This window comes from Rattus rattus, chromosome 8, assembly GCF_011064425.1.
Source record: "Rattus rattus isolate New Zealand chromosome 8, Rrattus_CSIRO_v1, whole genome shotgun sequence".
In the NCBI taxonomy this organism is placed as follows: domain Eukaryota; kingdom Metazoa; phylum Chordata; class Mammalia; order Rodentia; family Muridae; genus Rattus; species Rattus rattus.
The window spans coordinates 59,311,464-59,329,940 of NC_046161.1; the positions used below are offsets into that span (position 1 = coordinate 59,311,464).

Genomic DNA, 18,477 nt, shown 5'->3' on the forward strand with positions numbered 1-18,477 from the left:
AACTCAGAGCCCTGTGCGTGCTAGGAGAGTGCTCTCTACTACTGAGCTATAGTCCCCAGCCCAAGAAATAGGCTTCTATGTAAATATGATACTTATCATAGGAAGCTCTACAGTTCTGCGATGCCTTAGAGTTAGGTCTTTTCTTGTGTTCCACATACTCTAAATCCATTGCATGGCAAACAAAAAGATGTTTGGGTAGCCTCGTTTTTCTCTCCTCAGACAGGTATGTCCAAACAAGGCTGACATATCTGGTCATACTACAAGCTAAGTAGTTGGCTAAACATGTTTGTGAGCCAGAGATCAAGTCCTAACTCAGCCATAATAGGGTGGGTCCTTCCCAGCTGAACACTGTGCATGTTAGGTGGTGGTCATGGAAGAGTATCTTTCAGTTTAAAAAAAAAAAAAAAAAAGGCTTATGCAGAGCTAAAGAAATGGCCCATTGGTTTAAAAGTGCCAGCTGTTCTTCCAAAGGACGCTGGTTCAATTCCCAGCATTCACATGGTGACTTACAACCATCTGTAACTCCAGTTCCAAGGGATTTGATGGTCTTTTCTGGCCTCCTCAAGAGCCAGGCATACATGTGGTACACAGACCATATATACATAAAACAATTAAAATAGCCAGGCATGGTGGTGTATGCCTTTAATCCCAGCACTCAGGAGGCAGAAGCAGGCAGACCTCTGTAAGTCTTGAGGCCAGCCTGATCTACAGAGCTAGTTCCAAGACAGCCAAGGTTATTACACAGAGAAATCCTGTCTCAAAAAACAAACAAACAAACAACAGAATCAACAGAGCTGGCCTAAAGGTATAATGACAGCAGCACAGCTGCACTATGGAGCTACATTAAGGGCTAGAGAAGCTTTTGTTTGTTTGTTTGTCTGTTTGTTTGTCTGTTTACTGAAACAGGAGTTGTCCCTGGCTGACCAGAAAGACCAGGCTGGTCTCAAACACACAGAGATCTACCTGCCTGTGACTCCCAAGTGCTGGCATTAAAGACATATGCTTACTCCTACAAGGACTGAAAGATCCCACTGGCTTGGCTACTTGAACATGACGTCATGGCTTAAGGGTCTGCCTGATGTAAACAACGGTTAGGGAGGAAGGTGAATTTGCTTCTAGCTACCTTGACCTAAGTGCAGGGAGAGATTCCCAGTGACAGTCACACATTTGGCAGATCTTGAGTTTTGATCTAAGGGACAGATCATAAGGAAGAAATTACATGCCATGCCTCTGGGAACTCTAATCTTAATTAAGCTCTAATACCCAGCACCCTGCTGGTCTGCCAGCACTGAAGTCCATGATCACTTAGCTGAACAGACATTCTCTGGGCAAAAGCCTTTTCTGACTTCTCAACCTCTCTCTGCCCCTCTCTCCCTCTACCTTTCCCTGTCTCCCACGTGTCTCTCTCTCTCTCTCTCTCTCTCTCTCTCTCTCTCTCTCTCTCTCTATCTCTCTCTCGTGTGTGTGTGTGTGTGTGTTTTTTTTTCTGTGTGAGAGAGAGAACAGTCTCACACAGAGCCTTGGGTGACCTAGAACTCACTGTGTAGACCAGGCTAGCCCTGAAGTGTTTCTAGTATTTTTATTTGATGCTTTTGTTTTTAACAGAGAGGCTGATTAGCACGAACCAGCCTTTTTACTAAAACAGGAATAAACCTTTGCCTATGAAAAGCGCAAAAGCGCATGGCTAGGAAAAGGAGCAAAAGATGGCCTTGAAGTCAACTAGACCTGGGTTCATCTTATCTTGATCATTTTTATTTTCTTCTCTCAGCCACCTTCGAATCCACAACCCTTCAATCACTGTGATTTTAAAATAATAATATTACCCAGTAAGATAGCTCCGGGTAGTACTTACAGTCAAGACTGGAGTCTCATCCTCAGGACCCACATGGTAGGAGAAAACCAACACCTTGGGTTGTCTCCTGACCTCTAAACATGTGCCCTAACATACACATACACAATATGCATGCACGCGCACGCGCTCACACACACACACACACACACACACACACACACACACACACACACACGCACACTAAATAATGTGGGAGGAAAAGTTAAGCAAACAAGCAAAATCACATTTGAGGACTGTTCTGGGCATTAAGTTGGAGAACATACGGGATGCTGACCTTAGTAAACACAACCTCATTGCTCTCTTCCTCCTCTTAAAACACCTAAGTGTCTATGCCTGCAGGACACTTTATATTCAAAATCAGAGCCACATTAATGCCTCTTCCTCCCCCTTACCTCCATCAGCTTAATCGACAGCTTCTCCCGCGTCCATCTTTGCACAGTCCCTCAACAGTGTCTTGGAATTATTGTTTATTAGTTTCTCTGACCCTCAGGCCCTACACTGCTTAATAGCAGGGGCCAGTTATGTTTGGCTCTATGTCCCCGATGCCTCAGTAATTGTTTAAGGGTATGAAATTAAAGCAACTCACCCCATTTCCACAGCCTCTGACGTAAGTGCAGAGTTTGTGAACTTTCTACCAAGCAGGCCTTCACACAGAGGGTTTCCTTCTCACGCACAGACTCTGCCTGAGTGTGAAGGGAACCTGTGTACACAGGAGCTAACGCAACACGACTGAAGCTGCAGCCTGTGAGAGGCCCTGCTTCCAAGATGAGCCTTTGGCTGACATCAGGAAACCTACCTGGCTTCCCTAACGTGTGCCTGCCATATGGTTTATGATGGGACACTAGCGTTCCTTCTGGGACTATGGGATTTTAGTATATACTAGGTGGGGTTCAGCTGGGGAACCAGCCCTTCCAAAAAACATGGGCATCCCTGGGCAGAAGCATTACACATAAGTTAATGTATTTTTCATTGCTAGAGAAAAGGGCATGGATTTTCTCTTTTACTTTTTTAAAGTTTATTTCTTTTTTTAGTGTTAAGGAAAATCGAACCCAGGGTCTTCCACATGCTAGTCAAGCACTCTCACACAGTTACATTCCTAGCTCAGATTCTCTTTTTTAATCCATTCTGCCAAATCCATTACCATTCTTATTCAATATTCAAATGCCAACAACTTGGCTAGTGAAAATCCTTCAGACCGGCTCCTGTGTCTTTCAGACATGATCTTACACTCTCTGGTGACCACTTTTTCTGGCCCAGACTTGAGGTGGGGTCTTTCCTTAGTAGGAAGTCATGTAGAAGACATCACATGGACACGCTGCTGTAGCAGGGTCTTTGCCACTTTTTGTGGGTTGTTCTTTCTTTTACCCTGTCAGCCCCCTAGCACTAGAGAAGACAGAAAAATGAACAGAAAGGAAAGAGATCCCTGAAGAGAGTCAGAGGTCAGAAAGGCGGTGACATTAGTGTTAGACTAATTCCTGCTGATTGAGGGTTTCAAGTTCCTTGGGGCAAATTTGATCTTCATCTTCAGGATATCTAATTTCTTCTTGTTGTTGTACTTAATAAACTGTAGCCAACAACAGCCAACAACCCAGCCTGTTTCTCAGGAGCTCTACCATTTATATCCCCTCTGCCAAGTCCCCAGAACAACAAACATCACACAGTTGCAGAAACTGTGCAGCTGGCAAGATCACACCCCTGCTAGAGCACGAGGTAAATCATAGGCAGTGCTAGGGACCGTCTGAAGCCCCACATCCCACCCACACCTGGGAGTAAAACAAAAACAGACTCATTATATTTCTGTGTTTTTAAAGAAACCAAAATTTACCGAGTGGTGGTGGTACATGCCTTTGATCTCAGCACTTGAGGGGCAGAGGCTGGTGGATCCTTATGAGTTTGAGGCCAGTTAGGTCTACAAAGTGAGTTCCAGGACAGCCAGGGCTGTTACATAGAGAAACCCTGTCTCGAAAAAACAAAACAAAACAAAACAAAACAAAAACAAAAAAAAAAGAAAGAAAGAAACTAAATCCCAAAATTGTCACTACAGTTACCTATAATCCTCTCTTCTTCTCCTCTTCTTCCTTGTTATAAATTTAGCTTACTTATTTTGCCACACTAGTGACTATACCCAGGGTCTTGGCAAGCACTCCATCCTAACCCATTAAGTTTACTTTTTATCTGTATGATCTAGCCTCCACTCCCACACTCTATTGAAATCACTGATGTCAAGACCATCAAAAACATGTATGCTGCTAAATCCAGTAGACAAGCCACCCCAGATTATTCAACCTATTGTAGACACTGGCCACGGGTGACCACATCCCACTGAAATGTCTCAGAGAGCTGCCTTGGGCTACTCTTTCTGTCTCCTCTGTTGGCTCTTTTTCACTTGCTTGCTTTCCAAATGCACAGTGTCTGGGCACCCCAAACCTCCTGCTCCTGCTCCTGCTCCTGCTCCTGCTGCCGCTGCTGCTCTCTTTCGGTTTCGCTCAGTGTTCTGTCATAATCTGGTATCCTGAGAGCCAAATCCTGCCCACAGTGTGGTGTGCAGCCAGAGAAGTGTGCTTTTGTTTCTCCTTCACTGTCTTTCTCCCCTACCAAAAGCTGTATTTCCATTTGGTTTAGGCTTTGGCAAGGTGTCCAGGGTGATTGAAAAACTGCCTTGCAATAAGCCGTGAAGCACAATACAGAGGCGCCCTCGGGGCTGCCAGGCTCTGGAGCCTCCTCCAAAGATCTGAAAATGAGCCTTCCAATAAGCCACTCGTCTCCTGTAGAACATCCTCATCCTCACCCTCGTCCAGGAAGCAGCTCTGCAGGAAGTCCCAGAGAAGAGCCCTCATGCAGGCAGAATGCAGGACATGAAGATCCAAGATGACTGACTCGGCCCAGCTCTCCTCTAACTTTACCCCACTTGTCCTGAGAGGGGTCTTGAATTTATCCACTGCTGCTGTCCTCAGAAGGATTTCCCCGTAGCTTTTCCCTCCCTGTAAGTCCCTCAATTTCACAAGGCTCTTTTGTTTTCAATGCTATCTGGAAAAATTTTAATCCAGCAACATGGTTGCTCTGACAAACAAGGGAACATATCCAAAGACCTTCTAGGTCTGTGTGGTCTGGCTGGAATGACTCACCTTTAATCCCTCTGGCTGGAATACAGACATGCCCTTAGTACACACCTTTAATCCCAAACAGTAAAGGTAACATTAGTTTGTAGAAGGAAATCCATGTTTGAAAGGTGACACCTAATTGAGGAGCAGACAAAGGGATGAATCAGAGAAAGATTTGACAGAATGAGTCAGAGATAGGATAAGCCCAACTCTCGAAAGAGCAGAGAAAGAGAGGCAGCTTAAGAGAGCAGCAGGGGTGGGGAGGAAAAAGAGAGTGCAGTTTTTTACCAAGACAGTTTTACAAAATCAGGTTGCAGGTGAAGACAGAATGAACCTGTGAACAAGAAGGAGCCAGGAGACTGGAACAAATTGCCAGTGTCAGTTTAAGGCCAAGCAGAACAAGTCAGCCAGAAGCTGAGAGAAGCCAGTTTGAATCAGTCAGCTTGAGAGGAGTTTGGGCCAGAATAGCTGAGTTGAACCAGCCAGTCAAGAGTTCAGAAAGAACTTAGAAAGATTGAGTTTATTCAGCAGTAAGCCCCTGAGACAATCCATCTGGTAAATAAAAAGTTACTTTTACAACACCAGAAATGGAACCCAGGGCCTTGCACATGCTGAGCAGGTACTCTACCACTGTGCAATACCCCAGTCCTCCTGTGGCTTGTTTTTTTTTTTTTTTTTTTTTTTAAATTGCATGTATTTTGCCTGCATGTATGTGCATATATAATATGTATGTTTAGTGATTGCGAAGGCCAGAAGGGAACATTGTACCCCTTGGAACTGAAGTTATAGATAGTTGTAAGCCACAGTGCTGGTTAATTTTTTGTCAACTTGACACAAGCTAGAGTTATCTGAGAGAAGAAAACCTCATTGAAAAAATACCTCCATAAGATATAGTTGTAGGGTATTTTCTTAATTAGTGATCGATGGGAAAGGACCCAACCCAATGTAGGTGGTGCCATCCTTGGGCTGGTGGTTCTGGGTTCTATAATAAAGCAAGCTGAGCAAGCCATGATGAGCCGTCCAGTAAACAGTTCCCCTCCAGTAGCAGCAGCAGCAGTAGGTCCTGCCTTCAGGTTCCTCCCCTGTGTGAGTTCCTGACCTGGCTTCCTGCAGTGAAGGACTACAATGTGGAAGTGTAAGCCAAATAAATTGCTTTCCTCCCCAACTTGCTTTGGTCATGGTGTTGCATCCCAGCAATAGTAACCCTGACTGTGACAGCTGCCATGGCAGTGCTGGGAATTTAACCTGGGTCCTCTGCGGAAGCAGCCAGTGCTCTTACCACTGAGCCTCCAGCCTCCGTCTATGGCTTATTAACATACAGGGCTCTGCTCGAATGTTATCTCCTTGGAGATGTTCCCAGAATACTGAAGCTGCAGAAGTCCTTGTGAATTACAAACTTCAGATTCTTCCTGCCAATCACTCAATGGAAGCTCACATCTTAGTTCTAAGAACCTCTTACTGAGCTGGGTGTGGTGGCCATTAATCCCAGCACTAAAGGAGGCAGTCGGATCTCAACCAGCCTGCTCTACAGACAAGAGTTCCAGAACTGCCAGAGCTACACAGAGAAACCCTGTCTCGAAAACAAAAGCAGAAAAACACCAACTTACTGAACACCATGCTTTCCCACAGGGATGTTCACTGACAGCAATAAGCCCACCAGTTTAGCTAAAAAACAAATGAACACTCCGGTGTATAAGAAAGTACGGATCCAGCTTAGCGGTGGTGGAGCACCTGTAGCAGAATTTTAGCAGAGCCACTGTATCTGGCATGACTCTGGAATGGTGGCACCTAAGCTCTGAGGTAGCGTTTGTCACTGACTGCTGCCTGAGATTTTTATGGGGTTTTACTTTTAAAGGACTCTCACAGCCTTTGCATAACAGTCTCCAGACATGCCTGGCAAACCAGGACGTGTCTGTATGGCTAAAAATTGCTTAAGGTTCTTTCAATACAACCCCGAGAACAAATAAATTTTGTTATACAGAAACTGACTTGCTGAAGATGTTTTGTAACAATAAAGCTCTGCAAAAGGGTTTGGGCTCAGTCCTTGAGAGGCTGCTTGAGAAGCCTAAAATCATCCTGCCTTGTCGCTCTTAGATCAATAGTTCTGTATAACCCAGAGCTCCTACAAGGCACACCTTTAATCCTAGCACTCAAGAGGCAGAGGCAGACAGAGCTCTGAGCTCGAGGCCAGCCTGGTGAGTCCAGGACAGCTAAGGCTCTGTTGCACAAAGAAACCCTATCTCAGGGTGGGGTGTGTGTGTGTGTGTGTGTGTGTATACAATGAGGTCCATGTTTTACATATCAAACTGAGGTCCATGTTTTACATATCAAACTGAGGTTCATATTTTACATATCAAACTGAGGTCCATATTTTACATATCAAACTGAGGTCCATATTTTACATATCAAAGCAGACCTGCCCTCCAGGTTCTCCCAGACATATATATGTGTGTGTGTGTGTTTGTGTGTGTGTGTGTGTGTGTGTGTGTGTGTGCGCACGCGCATGCGTACGTGCACTCACGCATTTGCTCTCTCTCTCTCTCTTCCTCGCGCGCGCGTGCGCACGTCCCCCCCTTCTACTCTTCTTTTGTGTGCGCCTTTTCTCCCTCCCGTCACCCGAGCCTTCTCTTCCCACAACTCCCCTGACCTCAATCCTTGGAGCCAGTGAGCAGCTACCCAAAAACCCTATTCTAATCTAATCTGACCTAAATTGGATCATTTCATTGGTGAAGAAATAACCATCATACACACACAGACACTCACACACACACTCACACACTCACACACACACACACACACACTCACACTTAAAATAATGGTGCATCTTGTAATCAATTAAATCTAAGATACCATGAAACTCTACTTTTCAAAACAAAATACTGCCCTGAATTCTTCTAGCTCATATTTGGAAATTGTTTAAGAGTCTAAAACTATCATGTCCAAAGGGAGATTCTTGATTTGGGCCCAAAAAGTCTTAGGTATTTCAGTAAAATACCATTGGATACTCTGTGCTTACACCAAATCATTACAGCTAGTTGCTGGTTACTTCCCTTCCCAAAATGAAACCTGTGGCAGAACCTTCCCCTAATGAATAAAGATTTCAGGGAGTAGGCAGGGACTTCCAGGTCAGAGAGAGGAAGAGGAGAGGCAGAAGAAAGATACTTCCTTTCAGACAGGAAGGACGATGTAGGCAGCAGAGGCCACCAGTTCAGGTGGTGGATCTGTTGGGATTGACTACTGGAGGATTTAACTTAGAATGGCTTACAAGTTAGGATGCGAGTTGCTGGGCCCGGTGATTATTGTGTTACCTGTTGATTCTAAACTAAGATTGTGTGGCATTTTCCTTCATGCGGCAACTCAGCTGGGTTCCAGAGAGAAAGGTACTGCTGCAAAGCATGGGTCTGTGAGAAGTGCACCCCAGCAAGCTGTGTGAATTTGGACGTGTGGGGCTAGTGTGGCAGCAATCCGCCATGGTAACTTACTGAGCCAGGTAGAGAGATTTCAGAGCTCCCAGTCAGAGTCTGCCAGTCTTCTAGAGGCTGGAGGGATGGTTCACTGGTTACAAACACTGTTCTTCCAGAGGAAGTCGGTGTGATTCCCAGCATCTACATGGCAGCTCAGAAACTGTCTAAACTCCAGTGTCAGATCTAATGCCCTCTTGTAGCTTCCATAGACACTGCATGCACATGGTGCACAAACATACATGCAGACAGAACATTCATACACATAAAGTACAAATAAACCTTTAAAAGAAAAAAAATGGTCTTCCAAAGACATGCTTGCAATCCTTCTACCCAGAGGTGGAGGCAGGAGGAAAAAAGTTCAAGGTCACCCTTAGATACAGAATCAGTTCAAACCAGCCTGGTCTACTTGTCACCCTGTCTAAAAGAAAGAAAGCAGGAGGTCCTCTCGAATTTCACATCTCCTTCGAAATGATCCACATAGCGATGGAGAAAATCTACCACTCCAAAGTGCTGGGACTCAAACGTTGGCCCTTGCCACATGATAGGCAAGTACACTACCACTGAGCTGTAGCAGCAAGCCCCTGAGTAATTTAAAATACAGACTCTAAGGGCTCATGCTTCTGCTGAAAACTCTTCAATAGTTCTCACAGCTCTACAATGAAGTGCAAACTCCTTGCCATGGCAACAAGGCTCTCCCTGACCCACATCTTTAAACCCTCCAACCTCCTCTCCTTTTCCTTACAACGCCCCACACATACTAATGTCCTTTCTGTTCCCCAGGAACCCTCCACGCCCCAGTGCAAGTCTGTGGTGCAACACTTGTCAGGGTGTCGTATCTCTCTCTGGGTTCCTCTTTTCCTCCTAGGTTTGGCTACTTTGTCTCTTTGTGTGTGTGATGAAGGGGATCCATCCTACAGCCCGTCCAGTATCCAGTGAGTTACAAGCCCAGTCCTATTCCGTGCCTCCTGCATAACTCATTCTATCCTTCCACTTCAGACCTCATTTCCTCCACTCGGCCTTCCCTGACCATTCAGTCTGCCTCTGCCTTCTCGGGTCTCCCTTTATACTGCATACCATGACCAGCACCTGGTCCATGGCCTTGGACCTAAATCAATTCAAATGACCAGGTCAGTGTACTGCTTTATGAGTAGTTTTGTTTTGTGGTTATGAACAGTGTAGAGTTTCTGAGTTTTATTGTGAAATGTTTCAAGCAATTGGCCAAACACTGAAAACTGTAGCAAACACTGCCATCCATGACTGATATCCATTGACATTATACTCTATTTGTCTGTGGTTTAAAAGGAGGTAAGAAAGACACTGGTGCAGTTGCGATTAAAGTACATCTTCAACTCAACCAGACATTGCCAAAATGTTCTGCAAAAAAAAAAAAAATTGCCAATTAATACTCAAACTAACTGTATTGAAGATGACTCACTGAGGGCTGGCGGAACAACAACAACAAAAAAATACCTCCTGTTGGGCCAGAATGATAGCCCGGTAAGCAAAGAAACTTCTAGCCAAACCTGACCAAGGTCTATTCCCCAGACTCAGGTGATAGAAGGGGAAAGCCAGCTCTGAAAGTTGTCCTCTGACCTCCACAAATGCACTGTGTCTCAATCTTGAGCACACACCCTGTTGCATAAACACACAAAGTGAATATAATCTTTCCCTTACTTTGAGACAGGGTTTCACGAAATAGCCCTGGTTAACCTGGAACTTGCCATGTAGACCAGGCTGACCTCAATCTCACAGATACCTGCCTCTGCCTCCCAAGTTGTGGGACTAAAAGTGTGCACTCTCATAGGCCCTGCTTATTCCTGAATCTAGACAGGCAGCATTTCAGGGTCCTGGACATTCATTCACCTGCTTTCATTATCTCTTCTTTTTGTCTGCTAGAAAACACACGTTTTCTTACTCTGTTCTTCATGAAAGATGCTAGGTGTTTGCCAGGGTATTTGGGGCAGGTATATTCTTCAAACTTGCCTTGCTCGCCAAGCTTCTCCTCTAGGGTTTACATTTTGTTTCTTATGATGTTCTTCTGTGTTTCTAATACCAGTCTCCTCCATTTTCCTCAGCAACTTCACTTTACACGGTCAGTTCCTTAACCCACTTTAAAGTGATTTTTGTGAACGGCCCAGAGGCAGAAATCTTATCTTTTTGCCACTTGGATTAATAGTTCTCCTAATCCGATTTTCTGAACGGTTCATCCTTTCTCAATGACTGTGTAAAGCCATCCTGGTCACGTGACGTTTCTTATGTAGACGGGTGTGCTAATGGGTGGTGTTCGGCTTCCGTGTTCCACGTGTCTAGCTCTCATCTAAGACTTAGCATCTCGGTCATATAAACCCCACATGCTTAGCTGGCATGCTAGAGCCATGTAAACCACGTAAACCTCTAAGCTCAGTTCAAACATCAAAAGAACCCTTCCTATGAATCAGATATTACTACTCCCATGTGATCACCAGCTAATAAGTGGGAAAAGGCCCAACCTCACACCTTGGATGACCTTTCTTTCTACCAGACACTTGACAAAAACAGTATCTTCCAAACTGGCTGTGTACTCTGAATACAACAGAAACCTTGCTAAACGAACACTTGCTTTAAGGACCATGGCGGCTGAGACAGAGCTGTGTACTGATGCTGCCCAGTGCTATTCTGAAATCCCCACTGCCTCTTCCCTACTGCTCACCTCAAGCATAATGCCACCAGTGAGGTTGTTACTGTTCACACCCTGTACACAACTCTGCAACTCCAGAGACTGATGTGACAACAGGGCCGTGCACCTTGTCCTGGGGGAAGGCAGACTTGATCACCCCCCACACACACACTGCTGTGGAGTTCTCAACCCTTTGAAACTCACTCATCAGCTGTAGGTTTCGCTCTAAGAGGCAGAACAGTAGTGGAAAGCTGCCCAGGAGTCCAGAACCTGCCTTAGGGACCAACGAGAGTGAGTATTCCTTAAATGGTTTGCACTAAGCAAACGAATTGCTTCATCTTGAGCGGACCCTGGGCTAGAAGTTGTTTCAACAGAGCTGGAGTAGATTAATCGAGAAAGCAAACAGAGGCAGCTCATGGCATTCACTAAATGCACAGCAAGAGCAGGTCGCTCTCTTATTGGCCATTACTAGCTCATAGAACAACAACCTCGGAAAAGATTTTTCTGAAAACAAGAGGAGGCAAAGGCTAATGCACGATTGTGTATAAAAGCAAACACCTGGTCACACTGCCACCAAAGACACACCAGACACCCTTCCTCTCTTGGCCAAAGTGAACACTACTTCTCCAGAACAGTTTAACCCTGTGTCTCTGCGCCTCCTTACTGTTTTTCTGAACTGCCTGTCTAACCACAGCAGCTAAGCTACAGTGAGCCCCCTCTTCCCTTTGGTCTCCCACAAGCACCAATGCTCAGGTCCCATCATCAGTTTTAACACACTCTTAATAGACACTGACACACACACACACACACACACACACACACACACACCCCACCCCCAATCTCCAAAGAGTAGTTCAATAAACTTGGTTTTAGCTACAGGTGGCCTCTCTGGAAAGTTCTCCCAGTAACAGGTAGACACGAAGCCTTCTCATCTATGGAAGCCAGTTCCAATTCAAGGAAAGAGAGGCAAAGAATTATTTTAATACCGGGGACCTGTTTCAACACCAAAACTCAGCTTTACCAACAGATATATTCATGAACGGCCTTTTTTTGTTTTCATGTAATTTGCTTCCTTACAGACAGAATGCTCTGGAAAAGTTCCCTGTGCCCTGGGAAAGTGGAGCTTGTCTGACTCATCTCTGAAAATCTGTAGTACATTATACATAGTATTGACGTCGTGTTCTTTAAAATTAATGCCTCAGACTAGCAGATATGAAGCCCCAGAAAGATCAAACCTCCATGGAGGCATTAGGGACTCATTCTTCCCAAAATTTCTTTAAAAGGACTTTTCTCTAAAAGAAATTTTCTCCTTTTTTCCCTACCTTCATTTTTAATATGTTTCAAACATGAATCTTGGGCATGGTGGCATATACCTTTAGTCCCAATACTCAGGAGGCAGATCTCTTTGAGTTCCAGGCTAGCCTGGTCTACATAGTGAGTTCCAGGCCAACCTGGTCTATACAGTGAACTCCACGCCAGCCATAACTACATAGCACGACTAACTCCAAAATATAAAAATTAAAGAAAAAAACGTTTTGGGTTTTTTTTTCTATTTTAGCAAAGAATCCTGTAGCAGAGTAGAGGACAACAGCACAGAACAGTATTCATCCTATTATAGAAAAGCATTTATTCAGGTTTGCTTACACCTTAAATGAAATGTACTGCTTACTCAAAGACATTCTGGCCAGGATTAGCTTCATCGGTCACAAGAAGAAACTACTTACATTCCAGAAGCAAAGAGGGGACTCAAGTGGACATGGGTACCTAGACCCTGCAAGAAACTATGCCAGCTGAATTGATGAATCCAGACATGTATCTAATTTCGAGCAAGAAAGAGTTCAGAGGAGCGAAGGCCGTTAGAATACCCTGGATGTCAAGGAGACTAGGGAGTAAGGATGTCTGTAGAAAGAACATTCCAGACCAAAACCACTTGCTTCACACATAATACTGAATGGTCTGGTTAGAGACATGGGAAGTTTCCAGGGATTTGACTTGCTCGCATTAATAGGCAAACGAGATGAAATTAATGCTTACGGTAACACGATAATTTCTTTACGCAACTTGATAAGGCTGAGCTCGCAGCCTTATAGAGGATGGAAATCATTTCCTTGTCGAGCGGGGGTGTCGATTTCCATCACTGAACGGTTGGGGGGTTGCCCCCGCCCAGCCCAGCGACTGGCCTTGAGAACGTCAATGGGCCGCTCCGGCTGGACCTCAGAGGCCAGCGCTGACGTCCAGCCACGGCCCAACAGGCCACTGTCAAGCCACACTTTAGATCCACGGAGCTCATCCCACAACTCAGAGGGCCTCGGGCAAGCCGAAGGCCGCGGGCCAGCCTCCAGGACACCGCTGTGGCTCCCCAGGATGCCTACCAGGAACAAAGGGGATACCGGGGGCCACGCGCAGAACGCCGGACGGCACCTGCAGCCCTAGGGGAAACCCGGGCGCCCCACTCGCGGCTCCCGGTGGCGCACTGCAGGAGCGCATACGCGCAGGGCGGCCGACGGGTACCTGGGGGCCCCGATCCCGCGCGCACCCCGCAGCCGGCCTTTACCTGCACGTCACTCAGCTCCACGCGCAGATACAGCTCGCGGTGTCGCTGAGCCCAGTAGACGTGCGGCGTCAGCACTTGAGTCTCCATGGCCCACGCTGTCCCGGGAGCGGGGAGGCTCGGCTTGCTGCGCCTCGTTACCTCCGCCTATGAGCCGCTGGAGCTAGCCGAACGCAGGCCGCAAACCCGCACGCTCCGCAGCCCGCAGCCCGGCTGTCTCGAGATGCTCCACGCTCGCGGCCCGCGCTTGCGCAGTGAGGACGGGGGAGGGAGCGCGGTGAGAACCCGGCAAGGGAGAGGGCGGAGGCGGGACGTGGGGGAGGCTAGCGGGCACACCACGTGATCAGCGGCGGGCGCTGTGGCCTTGGGATCCGAAGCGTTCCTGCTCAGTGCTTTCCGCCTACCGTGCGTCAGGGAGGTCCTTGCACAAGAGCATGAAAGTGAGAGGCTCTTATCTACAAAGAGAGGGCGGATCGACATCGTTGGAAGAGCCTTGTGTGCAAGGAACTCTTCCAAGTTTTTATGAGTGAAAACGCAGCGTTTAGTGAGAGCCGGCTTCCTCCCTGGGCTTCAAAGCCACACACAGAAAGACAGATGAGACATTCAAGACATACATTGGTGTTGCTTTTTCCCGGTTTTCTTTCTTATTATGTAGCACTAGGTGACCTGGAACTCACTAAGTAGACCAGATCCAGGGACCCGCCTGCTTCTGCCCACTTAGTGTTATGATTTAACTCGCATGGCCTCAGGCTTCCTGTTTTAAGAGAGAAGGTTTCCTTTCACTTCCCTTGGTATCGCTAGCTCAGTTCTGAGCATTTAAGGACCCATGTGCTCAAGTCTATAACCCCAGCTCCTTGCAGTGTTATCTGTTTCTAAGTTTTTCTGCAAAGAAGTACAGCTATTACGGACCTATCTCCAGGCCACTAAATAGAGATCAGTAGAAGGACTGTATCTGAGTTGGTAGAGTACTTGTCTGGCATCCATGGAGCCCTGGGTTTGATCTCCAGCACCACGTAAATCAGGAAGAGAGGTGAAGACTCATAATCTCAGCACTTGAGAAGTGCAAAGTCATCCTTAGTTACATACTGAGTTCGAGGCCAACCTGAACAAACAGAGGAAAAGGAAATAAAGGAAAGTGTATCATCCAGACTACAAAGTGCAAGTGGGGTAGGGTGAGGGAGATTAAACAGCAATGCAGGCTGAAACGGGGTCGGGGTGGGGAATTTTATGATGGTGTCAGTCAAATGAAAAAGAAACAAGACTGTCCTGTTAGCATTCTGTCTAAGCTCTGCCTCGCAGCTACTTGGCAACAGCTAGGTATGCCTGACACTATAAAAGGGGCTGCTTGCCCCCCACCCCCACTTCTTGCTCCTCTATTTCTCTTGTTTCCTGCCCCCACCCTTTCCCCATTCCCTTACCCCCTCTCTCCACGTGCTCATGGCCTGCCTCTACTTCTCTACTCCTCTTCTCTCTCCCTCCCCCCTCCCTCTGCCTCTACTACCCTCTTAACTCCCCTCCCCATGCCCTGAATAAATTCTATTCTACACTATACCATTCTGTGGCTGGTCAAAAGAACCAACCGCTCTTTAAAAGTCACCCTTGTCAAGTTGTCACAGGAATTTCACCTGCATTGGATAAAACTCCTACCTCTGGCTCTTCTCAGGCTGCAAGCTCTCCCCAAGCAACCTCTCCTCATCTCACCTTTTGAACTCATGTATGGATGTCTGGTCCTAACCTGGTCTTTTGCAAAATGCTCTCCCCTCCCAGACCATCTACTCATCCCATTGCTTTGCCACCTCCGCTCTCCCCTGTGGAACTTTATCATCTACCTGAGCCACACACTGTCCCCAGCTCACCGCCTATCAACATTAGAGACCAAGTTCTGCTATCCTCTCCAGACCATTGGCCCTCACCCATCTCTCCTAAGTGGCAGGGCCCTTTTAAGGTAATTCTCATGACCCCTACAGCTGCTAAACTTGAGGGACTCTCTCATCGGGTCCACCTGTCTCACTTCAAACTTTTCATACCTTCACCTAAAAATTCTTCATACACGTCGACCCTAACAGGACCATGCTCTAGAAGACATCAAGACCACCCACCGTATCCCCAATCCCAGAAAATGAGATTCCACTCCAGTAACTGCGCTCGCTCTACCCCACTGCATTAGACAGGGGCCTCTCATCCTCCCCCTGCTGTTTGTTTCCATTCAGGGCAGCCCTTACATCTGGAGATTGGAGGTTCAAGAAACCCCCACAGATAACAGTCTTTCTAATTTTTTCCTTCTTAATTAAACCAAAAAACGGGGGAATGTTAGCACTCTGTCTAAGCTCCACCCCACAGTTACCCGGCAACAGTCAGGTATGCCTGACACTATAAAAGGGGCTGTTTGTTCCGCACTCTTGCACTCTCTCTCTCTCTCTCTCTCTCTCTCTCTCTCTCTCTCTCTCTCTCTTTAAAAGATTTATTTATTTACGTATGTGAGACTACACTGTCCCTTTCTTCAGACACACCAGAAGAGGGCATCAGATCCCATTACAGATGGTTGTGAGCCACCATGTGGTTGCTGGGAATTGAACTCAGGACCTCTGGAAGGGCAGTCAGTGCTCTTAACTGCTGAGCCGTCTCACCAGCCCTCTCTCTCCTTTCTTGCCCTTGCCTTCCTGTCCCCACTTTCTCCCCATTCCCTTACCCCCTCTCTCCACATGCTCATGGCTAGCCTCTACCTCTCTACTCCTCTTCTCTCTCCCTCTTTCTGCCTTTCTCTGCCTCTGCTACCCTCTTAACTCCCCTCCCCATTCCCCGAATAAACTCTATTCTATTGTGTCTGGTCCCTCAGGGGGAAGGGATGCCTCAGCATGGGCCCCCAAAGGCACCCCTTTCCTCCATACTGACTACACCTCCATAGACATAGCCCCCTCTCTTTATCTTTTTATAAACACATCACCCTCTCTCTAGAGACAGCCCTCCCAGTCCTGTTTGGCCCAGGGCCATGTCTCCCTTCTCACAGATCAGTCCTTACCACTGCAGAGAGCTTTCATTTGGTCCTTGACACTGATAAAGGCTATTGCCAGGACTTACACCTAGTTTCTGGTGTTGGCAAGGGATCCTGCTTGGCTTTGATGTTCACCTTTTTACAGACTCATCTGCTGATGGCCGAAGGACTTTCCGAAATGGAGACGGTGTAGATGGGCATAGAGATCAGTTGGTAGAGCACTTGCCCAGCATACACAAAGCCCTAGGTTGGATCCCCAGAACCACCAGGCCACATATCCCAATCAATGGTCCACATACGTAATCCTACACTGGAAGATGGAGGCAAGAGAATCAAGAGTTCAAGGACTCCTTGGAATTAAAGTCTGGCCCGGGATGAATAAGACCATGTATGAAGCAAAAAAAAAAAAAAAAAAAGGAGGGGTGTGAAGGGATTTGTTGAATTCAGCTATTTGGGGCCTCACCTATGCACAAACCATCTTAACCAGTTATCTATAACCAAAACTGAGTTTGTCTAAACCACTAAGGGAGAAAAACTGACGGACAAACCCAGGCATCTAGTAGGGAACAATCAGATCATATAGCTAAAACCTCCTAACTATGCCGAGGGGGTGATACTGTGCCCAACCTTTAGCAGAAAGATCAGCTCATCAATCACAGTTCAAAGGAAATCACACAGCTGCCCCCACCTGAGTTGGCACTATCCTTCCATACCAGCCTTACATGCGGGCTGTGGCCTTTCCCCCTTATTCCCTCCTTCCCATCTGATAATTCTAGTTCTCTAATCTGCTTAAGTGACTGCCAAACGCAGACACTTGGCAAATATTTGTGCGTAAAGTGCATCAGTGGTGGGCATAAAACAGAGTAAAATCCATGCGTTTGTTTGCATGCCCAAAGACATTACTATGCGTCTATGCATGAAAACAATCACCGTGGGGAGAGAAGGAAGCTGAGTACCTGGTCGACCAGGATGGGAGAAAACATTTCACCATATACCTTAAAGCTAGTGTGTGTGCATGTGTGTGTACCTGGTCATATAGCTGTGTGCATGGGGGCTATATGTGGGGGGGTATATGTGGGTGTGTTTATGTATGTGTTTGGAGGCTAGAAATTAATAGAGGTGTCTTCCTCAGCCACTTTTTGAAACGGGACCTATCTCTCACCGAACCTGGAGCTCATCGGTTTCACTATGCTAGCTGGTGAAGAAGTTCCAGTGACCCACCTATATCCACTGTCTCAAAACCAGGTTCACGGACAGGTACCACTGGGCCTGGCTTTTGCAGGAGCCAGAAGAACTCAGGTACCCACACTTGCACAGCGGACATTTTAAAACTGAGCCGTCTCTCAGGCCTCCTCAAGTGTTTTTTGAGCATATGACAGAATTGCCTATTCGAAAGGTAACTGTGAGAAGAAAATCGGGAGAAACCCTGTTTTTGTTGTTGTAGCTTGGTGCAGGACATGCCCCTAACCTAGATCACTGTTTCCTGTGGTCACCAGCACTCAGTGTGTGTGCTGTCTGCTCACAATCACTTGCCCCTCTAGATTAAAAGCCCAGACTGCCATCTTAAAACATCTAACATGATGCCTTTCAGAAAGGAGATACTTAAAACATACTCGTATAAGATTACTGGCAGATAAAAAGAGAAAAATGTCAATGATAGTACCTAGAAATGTTCTGGTGAAATTGGCACACCCATGCTTAACATAACTATGGGCAGTTTAAAATTTGCAGAACCATTTTGCAAAGCGACATTGCAATATATAATAAGAAAAACATTTGCGCTATACAGTCTAGTTGGATTTTAATTTTTTCAAACACCTATTTTTAATCATAGTTCTTTTTTTGGTACTTATTATCACTT

The 18,477-nt window shown here is 46.4% G+C and overlaps 1 protein-coding gene across 1 annotated transcript in view; it reads right to left on the minus strand.

Moving 5' to 3' along the window:
* Positions 1-13,898, minus strand: part of Hacd3 (3-hydroxyacyl-CoA dehydratase 3) — a 36,087-nt gene extending 22,189 nt beyond the window's left edge. Inside the window, exon 1 of the mRNA XM_032911454.1 lies at positions 13,628-13,898. Coding sequence (XP_032767345.1) covers positions 13,628-13,714 — 87 coding nt within the window. The 5' untranslated portion in view covers positions 13,715-13,898. The remainder of the gene's footprint in view (positions 1-13,627) is intronic.
* Positions 13,899-18,477: the final 4,579 nt, after the last annotated feature.